Source organism: Camelina sativa, chromosome 6 (assembly GCF_000633955.1).
Source record: "Camelina sativa cultivar DH55 chromosome 6, Cs, whole genome shotgun sequence".
Classification (NCBI taxonomy): Eukaryota; Viridiplantae; Streptophyta; class Magnoliopsida; order Brassicales; family Brassicaceae; genus Camelina; species Camelina sativa.
In genome coordinates, this window is record NC_025690.1 from 18,137,976 (window position 1) to 18,147,708 (window position 9,733).

Genomic DNA, 9,733 nt, shown 5'->3' on the forward strand with positions numbered 1-9,733 from the left:
ACAAACGGACGACTTTGCAATATGTATATACTGTTACTGTAGTACTATATTAATTCATCTACGATATCAAACACAAATATTTTTTATAAGTTCCACACAATAGAAAAAAAAAAAAGGGGCCATCTTTATTAGCTTATACAAAAATCACACTTGTTGAAAAGATGTAGGGGGGGGGTCCATAATTCCAGCTAAGCTATAGAGAGAAGAAGTTGTAAAAACTGGGAACCACGTCAAACAAACACACATATGGAGAGGACCACAATCTCTACGGCTCTTCGTATGGACAACGTGTCTTACATCCAATGGTTTAGTTGCCCGCGCATGTGGGCCGAATCTAAAAAGAGAGAGCAAAGGACTCGTGTGTGTTCGACTCTGAGTCTCTGACGCACGCATTTGTACAAAAGGCCTCAAACTACAAAAAACCAAATCCTTTCCGTTGAGCTTCTTCACCTCTCTCTTTTATATTTTCTGGCCGTTGGATCTCTTTCATATCTCTTCTCTTAATCCGACGGCCATTTCCCCGTTGTATATTTTATGTATCCTATCTTGTAGTTTATAGCTAGTGATCCAATCATTCACCGTTGAGTTGAGTCTATATTATTTATGCAGTTTAATTCGATAATTTATATAGTCTGAGACAATTAGTTAGATTGTGCAACCAATACTTTGGGGTTTATTAAGGTTTTAATCTCTTCCTTTTATTTTTTTTAACAAAGGATGATCGACACACGTTGTATATTCTCTAATTAATTGTTGTTTTATTTATTTATAGCTATAAGACTCTGGTTGTCTTCATTAACTTATTTTCTTGAAAAGTTGTCATACAAAATATTAATAAATTAATTTCTAATATAGAATGTATATAGCTATGCATATATTGGTAATATTCTTTCGTTATTCGTGGTTCATCACTAATATCTATGAGCTTGTAGTTGTAGTTGTATATAAAGATTTCGAACTGTTTTAGATAATGTATATACGTATGGGTTGGATGTTCCAAAAAGATGTGCATAGAAGTATTAATATATACTGCATATGTAAACTTATTTTAATTTAAAATTGAAAGAAAAATGGTGAACGAGATATAGACGTCAGGAAGTGAAACTGCCCTCGTGCATTAAGAGATAAATAGGACGTGATCAGACGACTAAAGGTAAAGAAAGGGCAAGTGAAAGTCGCCGCAGAGTCATACCATTCCCATGTCTTCTTCACATTCTACTTTCCTTATTATCTTTCACTTACCCTCCAACCTTTTTACTAACTCTTCTAAAATCATTTCTGTTTGTGAAAGGTGTTCTAAGATCCTTGAATTGCTTCACTAATGAATAATTAGGTATCCATGTGTATAAAAAGCTCGCTTGAATGCAGTTAAACAAATTAACTTTTGTTTGTGTGTGTGTGTTTTTATGCATGCAATTTTAAATTTTGCGACTATATATATGTGTGTGTGTTTTTAGCTGATACTTTAGACCAAACATGAAAGTTGAAACTGATGTAAATTAAAAAGTCGTCTATATATGCAAAAATTGATCTCTATCATTAACTTAACGTTAGCATAATAATATAGTTAAATGAATACTGTATGGTTGGAAAAAAAAAAACAATCATAAGTTTGTGTTCATTACATGGGGCCAAGTTTGCGAAATCTTACTATATCTATACCACTTGCAATTTATATATCTATTATACACAAGCACACATATAGACATAACATAAAAAAAATTCCAACATCACATTAAATATTAAAATGAGATATTAAAGAAATTACAACATGAAAAGATTAATTTGGTTAGTGGGAGGGGACCAATGTGCTTCTTGTTCCTCTATTCCATGTCTTTAAGAAGCTAGCATACTAACACATCTTTATCATAATACAAGAACTACATGTAATTAACAAAGTTTAAATGATAAAATTGTATAATCCAACTAGTTTCTCCAATAAATGTAAATCAACAAGACCAGAGAGATCCATTCAATTAGTTTATAAAAAAACTCCTACTTACTAGTATAGAATTTTACATTATGGATAAATTTATATAATTTCGGAGATGTGTTTTGAGTATAATATAATTATCAAACAACTGCCTATCACTATTTAAAAGGATATAAGTTCATACTTATCAACTTTTTTTTTCTCCTATATAACCTTCAAATATCTCTTCACTTACTATCAAACTCATCATCTCTCTCTCTCTCTCTCTCTCTCTCTCTCTACTCTTTTCTCTCCATATACAATAAGTTTATAAACCCTACTGATTCTGGATTCTGAAAATGGAAGCCACGATCTTCGAGAAAAGAAGAAGCTCATCATCAAGCATATCGATGCACAAACAGTCCTACTCGATAACCAAATCGAAGCCAAAGATCCGAATAATTCACATATTTGCTCCTGAGATCATCAAGACCGACGTTGCCAACTTCCGTGAGCTCGTACAAAGCCTTACCGGCAAACCAGAAGACGATCAGAAAGCTTCCAAAGCAAAACCTAGAAGAGATATTCATCGTCTTCACCGTCAAGTACAAGACATGATCAACACAGAGAAACTAACAGAACCTGAGCAGCATTGTGATGATCAAGGCTTCTGCTTAAACTCAGAAGAGATCTCCATGACTTGGAACGGTAATAATGTAGCTGGTGAGAGCTCCGGAGGGTTCTTGAATGGTTTGGGAGATTTCGAAGGGTTTATTCAAGAACTTGGTGAATTTCCGTATTTACCCTTGTCTTCAATGGATGCTTCTGCTTCTTCTAATTCCTCTTCTTCCTCTCATTTACATGGTGGATCAGTTTTCTCAGATGCTCACCACCAATTCGTGTAACTCTGTCTCTCAAACGATGTCATTTTTTTTCTTCCTTTTAAATGGTACGTCTTATATCTTGTTTATTAGGTTTTTGTGGAAATGAATTAAATTTATTATTACTTTTTCGTTTTGTTTTGAGTAATTAGAAACTATTATAATCAAATGATTTGATGAAAAGCTTGGACTCTTTCCATCTATCCCTTAAGGTCTCTGATGAGTTGTTCGTTGTGATAAACATGTGATTTACACTGATTTATGTTTTACGTCTAGCTTCTGCCTTCTTGTATGTTTTACTAATCGATTAATTGACTCGAAGGAAATTATATATCATATTGAAGAATGATATCTATTTTTTTTTTGGCAAAGTGACAAATGATGAGTGATGGTGATTGTTAACACCCATAAATTGTAAGCCCACATCATAATTTATTTTGTGTTCAACCCCAGATCATAAATATTGAATCCAATATATATTCACTAGTGAAGTAGACAAGGCAAACATCGAATGTGACAGACAACAAGGTATAGTAGAGGAAGGGAAAGAGGTTTCAGTGTATCCGGAGATTTACTGTAAACTTGTATTCACTTTTTGTTTTAACATTTAAACTGTCTAACTGTTGTATTCAAGATTCTCTACAACGCTAGATGAAGACGATGTTTCCACCCTTGTTAGAACTTCAGGCACTCCTGCGGTATCTCTTATAATCTACACAGTTACAACAACAACAAAAAAAAAAAGACTTGTTTTATGATATACTGTTAGCTTCAACTTCTATGAACATAATAATATTTCAGGAACTTACAAGAATCTCGTCGTCTAGATAAGAAATCATGAAAAATCTTTGGTAAGTTCCACCTGAAAGTCAAATAACAACAACACTGGTGGTTACAATGTTTACATGTGTGTAGGAGAAGATCTTAAAAACATGCTCTATGTGGCCTTACCAAGGGGAATTCTTAGACCATTGGCTAGAGTATCCTTGACAGGTTGAGGAAGCTGCTGCAACGTGGTAGAAGCTTGACCCAATAAACCTCTTAGCTGTTCAGGTAATGCTTCTTCAATAACCGTTGGCGACTCTAGTATTCCTTCTAAATACTCTTCTTTCATCCTTAAAGGCCCTTCTATTGTCAATTTCGATGACAGGATGATTTTGTTTTCTATCTGCATATATTAGTTTCAACAGATACACTTTCTGAGTTTGGTACTACACATTCATAATTCTTATCCAGAGACAAAAAAAAATATAGTTACCGAGTTTAGGAGTTTGATGTTTGCAGTTGCCTTTGTGCTATTATCCTTAATGACTATGTCCATAGTGGATAGACTCACTAATGCTGAAGGAAACCTCCTGCCACAAATTCAAAACAGACATAGGAATGCTTAAAACTCTCATTATATAAAACCAAAAGGTGTATGTGGTAATCGATGAGCAAGATGTTTAAGAACACTAACTCGAATATAACCCGAGTAGCAAGTTGACCAGGAGTGCTGGATCCAAACCACTCAAAACTCCATCTCCCTTCAAGATAAGGAGACCTGGAAAGCTAATTAGGAACCAGTTACAAAAAAGGGCATTGGTCCTTCAAATAAAACATCTTGAAAAACCGAGCGAGCAACCTACGTGGTTGGTCTAGGAGTTGGATTAAGCCGCTCAAGAGAAGTTATTCTCTCATTCACATCAATCCTTTGTATATCACTGATCTTCCCTGTAACTAGAGCCTCAAATCCTCCAGCATCATTGAACTGTAATTCTAAATTAGTTTCAGAACTTTCCAACAACAGAGAGGAATCAAAAAACACAAACTTTCACTTATCTGAGCAATCTAAAGAATCTCCAATACCAAATACTAAACTCAAACCTAATCCTCACCAAATTTCTAAGAAAGTAGAGCTGAAAAGTTTCAATTTTTAAGACATTCGAAGAGAGAGGAGAATCTTACGGCGAGAATCAGAGACTCCTTAGCAGAGAGACGCTCCATTTCCCTAGCGTAAACCAAAGGAATCCCTTGAACAGCTTCTTCTTGAACCATAGCTCTGCATATCATTTTCCGGTTCCTCCAACCTTTCTTCTCCGGCTGAAAACTGAGGGAAGCCTTCGTCGTCAACGGTGGTGATACGGAGGATGAGAAGCTCAATTGAACCGCAGAGGTCCCAGAAACCGAACCAAGTTGTATCAGTGCCATTTGAAGATCAAAGATTGTTTTTTTTTTTTTTTCGCTGCGTATAACGGTAGAAGTCTGAAGAAGGAGTTAGGTAGCAGAAGACGAGAGAGCAGATTCACGAACTAGTTTTTTTTTTTGTTATGAAATTAAAAAAAATTAAAAAATTGTAAAAGAAAAAGACTTATAACAAAGATTGTACTCTTATGTTTGCCCGTTTTGGGCTTTTAATTAACTCAGTTTTAAATTAAAATTTTGTTTTTAATTAGCATAAGCAAGTTTATGATATCCTCATAACCAAAAACCAAACCGATAAAAAATGGGGTTTGACAATCGAAATCAATATACACAAATATAGTACTAGAACATCCATACATCATAATACAGAACAATGTTTACTCTGTTTGTATAATATTTGTAAAACAGTTAAACCTGTAATACATTAACAGATGCTTTGTATTTCAGGTCTAATAACATTTGTAAAATATTTTTAAATTCCTGTAAAATGTGCAACAAAAACATTATGTTTACTCTTTTTTTTAAAAAGAGCTTAAATATTAAAAGAACATATATCTTTGTCCAAAAAAAAATTAAAAATTAAAAGAACTTCTTTGTCTCTATGATATAAGCATTTGAACATGCCTCCACACCATGATTTTGTGCATTTATTTTTCTATGATTCGCTAAAAGATATTAGATCAAATGAAAAACGAGAAATATGAAGAACATTTAACTTCTACATAAAGAAAGTCTAAACTTTTAGGAAAACAAATACTATTAATATTAAAAAAACTTTTAGGAAAACAAGAACAAAAGAGTCAAAAGCTTATTGAACCAACAAACAAAAAAGGCAAATGAAGAAGGAGAAGTAGAGAAAACTTTTTTTGTTGACACTTTACCATTATACATTGGTTAAACTCGTTACTAGTATTTAATGCTACTCGTGCTTTTGCTTTATATCGAATTAATTGAGAGGTTTAACATATATTTTTATTGACATTAACTCGTTTTCGTGGGGGAAAAAAAGAAAAGGGAAAGAGCCTATAAAGGACGATCGATACTTACTCAGATCAAACTTCATAAAATAGACATTGCAGTGAACCTTCCTTTTCAGTGTCGCGTCAATTTGGAATTAGAGTATTTATTTAGGTGAGATTTTTCTTTGCAAATCAAACCCTAAGTTAACATTTTCTTGAAGTTTCCTCCATTATAAATATTAAATCCAAGATCGTTTTTCTTTTATAGGTTTGTAATTTTTTTGCTGAATAAGAAGAAAAGATGATGAAGAAGTCTTGTTCCTCACCGAAGATGATGATGATCAAATCCTTGACCGTTTGGCTACTTTTGACCCTTTTGATAATTTCGGTCGCCGCACGAGGTGGAGGTGGAGGTGGCGATGGTGGTCACGGTAGTGGTCACGGAGGTAGCGGTGGCCATGGTGGCAGATCTTTCTTTGGCGGTGGTCCTCATCATCGTAACAGCGCTTCTGTTAACGGTTCAAATATGGGTCTAACGATGACATGCTTGGTGTCTTCTGTTTTGGTCATGTTGTTCCAAAGATTCTGAACTTAATTAGCAGAATTATGGCTTTCGCTTTTTCTTTAATAGTTAGTTTATAGACACTTAATAATTTTTTTTTTATTGCGTGTAAGTCACGGATATATATCAATCATATTTTATGAAACGTTTTAATTAGGATTCGGTAATCTTAACATACTAGGTTTTTACCCGCAGTACACCGCGGAACTAAATTATAAATTATTGTATTTTAAATAATAATTTTTAATATATTTAGTTTTCAAATTCTCAATTAATTAACTTTTATATAATTTTGAAACTTAAATTTTATACAATTTAGAACCTAATTACGTTATATTTGTTATTAGATAGAATATAAAATTTTAAAACACTTACTTTTGTTTTCTTTAATTTAACAGAGGTGTATATGTCTATATGATATGTTAGTATATATTTTTATGTGTATATATTTTTTTTTATTTTTGGAATATTAAGAAGTATGTGCAATATTGTGTAGTTCATATACTAAATAATTGATAAGTTAATTTTCCAAACCCGCCGTCAAATCAATTTTTCAAATTTTTATCAAGTAAAGAACAATACTTGGGTTCAAGAGTTTACTTTCACGGGTTTACTTCTAGGAATGAACTTCTTATAAAATAAGAAAATAAAATCTGCATACATTTGCAATTATGTTTGTTAGCTTTTAAAATATTTAGTTCTATAAAAAAATTTGAATATAGGTAAAATTAATTTATTTATTAAATTAATTATTTAATATTAATGACATGCTTGTAAATAAGTTTCAACTTCAAAATTTATTTCATATGTCTCCAAAAATGTATATAAAGATTTATGAGTTTGTAAACGTTTTTGAAACGAAGTTACTCTGTGTGCGAGAGTCGAGAGAGGTTCACGGGAGAACGGTTCATCATTCGGGAATAAACTTCAATATGCACTATAAACCACATACATTCTAGTTTTTACTAAGGAAGTGAAAAAAAAGTCTAGAGATGCTTGATTTATGTACTCGGAGTCATTTTCGTGGACTCTTGTTTACACTTTACATGGCGTAGTAGAAGCATATTATTTTTTTTGTGTGTGTACAACAAGTACAATACAAGCGCGTTTACACATCATCCCTACACAACATTAAGTTGAGAAATCACTCCCTATCATTTGGATTTCGTTAATCACTTATCTTTGGCATTACCTTAGCCATTCTAATTGTTGTATTTTGGTCCGGGTTCTAAAAGCTGTTCTACGAACACCTTCTCGCGATCTGCTTTATTTTTCTTGTAATGTTCACCCATGTAAGTTTTATGATGGTTGTAAAACTCTTCTTAAGAGGAGAGTTGCTCGATCATCATTTAATATAGTGGGTTTTAGCTAGCAAAAAAAAAACATTAATTTGAGAATCACATTAGAATACACCGAACTTAAATAACATTCTCTTTTCTCCATATAACATTAGTCATGTACATATTGACGTCTTCATGTTTATAAATTAGAGACATGTTTTAAGAAATTTTGGCATACACAGAAAGAAAAAAACGAAGAAAAACAAATTTTGAGAAATTGAGTTGGGCTTAGAAGAGATGTTAGGGCCTTTATTATTGAGGCTCGAAATGGGCTTCTTCTCTGTTTTTCTGCCTCAATCCTCTGTAATTGAAATGGTGGTTAGATCTCTTTGCCGCCGGAGATGATCGCCGCCATAAGAGCAGCGATTCTCAAGCCACAATACTACTGTTCTCACCTCAAAACTGCCTTTTTCCATTCAACTCCCATCTTACAACGCAAACATCAATCCGTCAGCGTCTCTCTCTCTCTCTCTCTCTCTCTCTCTCTCTCTCTCTGCGTGTTCGGTTCCATAGACAAATCTCGTTTTGATTTACAATAAAAGTCTTTTTTTACTGACATCTGATAGAATTCGAAAGCTCGGAAAAGAAAGAGGGCAAAGCAAGATTTGCGTCGTGATGTGAATGATTTTGCAGAACACTTATTTGGGGTAATAAGTCTCAATTTTGGCGTGCAACATTCTTTTTCATTGTTAAAAAAAAGGGTTCAATTTTGATGCAATTTTTTTTGGTTTATCACAGATTTGGAGTGATGGGTTTGATTACTCTAGTAAACACACCTCGTGGTTTCAGAAACAGTTCTCCAGGGTCTCCAAAAGAAATCGTAATGGTAGCAGTAGACACACCCCTCAACATTTGGATAAAAGTAAGACCCAACCTCTGCTTTCTCTTCAAATAGTTTGGTAATGCTTGTGGTAGAGTTACACTCCAACAATTGCTTTCACTTTTGTGTAGGATGTTTTGATTTTAGCGAAGTTGATGAAGGATATGAAATTGAATACTTTTTACGGAATGCATTGGGTGGATCCCGTGGTTTCTCTTGGTCAAACAACACTCATCAAGATGGGGGAGCTCGCTTTGGGAGGTCTTCTAACAACTTTAGAAAATCTTGGGGCTCGAGGTATCGATTAGACCAAGAAGAAGAAAAAGAAGAAGAGGAAGATGAGTATTCTTCAAGAGAATCGAGAGTTAAAGAACCAAACGAGGAGTCTCATAGACAAGAACTTGGTTTGAGTTCCTCAGGTCCCTTAAACCTTGTAGATGTCAAAATTGCGTAAGTAAAAAAATTAATCACTTCATCTCATTAGAGGGAAGCGATAGTTACAGTAGTTCATGTTCTATTGGTCTTCACACTTTTTCGTCTGACAATATTTTGTCATCAGATACCGAGCTTGTGCATTAAAATGGCATCCAGATCGTCACCACGCCTCTACCAAGGTAACTGATACATTCTCCTACCACTTCATTGTAACTTAGTGCGTTGATGATCCTGGTAAGTGTTCCTTGACACTGACTACAAATTTGGTATGATGAATGAAACACAGAATGCAGCCGAGGAAAAATTCAAGCTCTGCACTGTGGCATATCAATCTTTATGCGAAAAGCTAGCCACAAACTAATAGGGGTCACCTCTGGTTTTATATATTCTTCGATATATTATCATCCATTTACTATAAAATATGTAACTCTCTCTATAATAAAGTTTAGCATCTAAACACCTAAGAAAAAAACGAAGGACAAGTAGTGAGTTTTGGTATGTGCATTAGTAGACGGATTAGAAACAACAATTAGGTATCTTTCAACCTTTTTTCGTCCTTTGTTATATCATTATAATCACTTTCTTATTCTCTCTAATGAGAGAACACAAACTCCTCTCTCACAAAAAAAAAAAAAAAAAA

General features: G+C 33.7%; 3 protein-coding genes across 4 annotated transcripts; 2 read left to right on the forward strand and 1 right to left on the reverse strand.

Moving 5' to 3' along the window:
• LOC104792093 (VQ motif-containing protein 25) lies at positions 2,191–3,110 on the forward strand. Its single transcript, XM_010518137.2, has one exon. The coding sequence runs from the start codon at positions 2,272–2,274 to the stop codon at positions 2,815–2,817; it is 546 nt and encodes a 181-aa protein (XP_010516439.1). The 5' UTR covers positions 2,191–2,271; the 3' UTR covers positions 2,818–3,110.
• Positions 3,248–5,104, reverse strand: LOC104792094 (probable plastid-lipid-associated protein 9, chloroplastic). Its single transcript, XM_010518138.2, has 7 exons — positions 4,741–5,104; positions 4,422–4,543; positions 4,253–4,336; positions 4,052–4,148; positions 3,745–3,961; positions 3,603–3,655; positions 3,248–3,505 (listed from the first exon to the last, which is right to left on the reverse strand). The coding sequence occupies exons 1-7, from the start codon at positions 4,981–4,983 to the stop codon at positions 3,410–3,412; spliced, it is 912 nt and encodes a 303-aa protein (XP_010516440.1). The 5' UTR covers positions 4,984–5,104; the 3' UTR covers positions 3,248–3,409.
• Positions 8,132–9,639, forward strand: LOC104792095. Of its 2 annotated transcripts, none has more exons than XM_010518139.2 (6): positions 8,132–8,293; positions 8,405–8,485; positions 8,577–8,700; positions 8,790–9,108; positions 9,218–9,272; positions 9,380–9,639. In XM_010518139.2, exons 1-6 carry the CDS (start codon positions 8,180–8,182, stop codon positions 9,452–9,454), a joined length of 768 nt encoding a protein of 255 aa, XP_010516441.1. In that variant the 5' UTR covers positions 8,132–8,179; the 3' UTR covers positions 9,455–9,639. The 2 variants fall into 2 exon arrangements, with proteins under 2 accessions (XP_010516441.1, XP_010516442.1); XM_010518140.2 differs by having other exon boundaries at positions 8,133–8,287.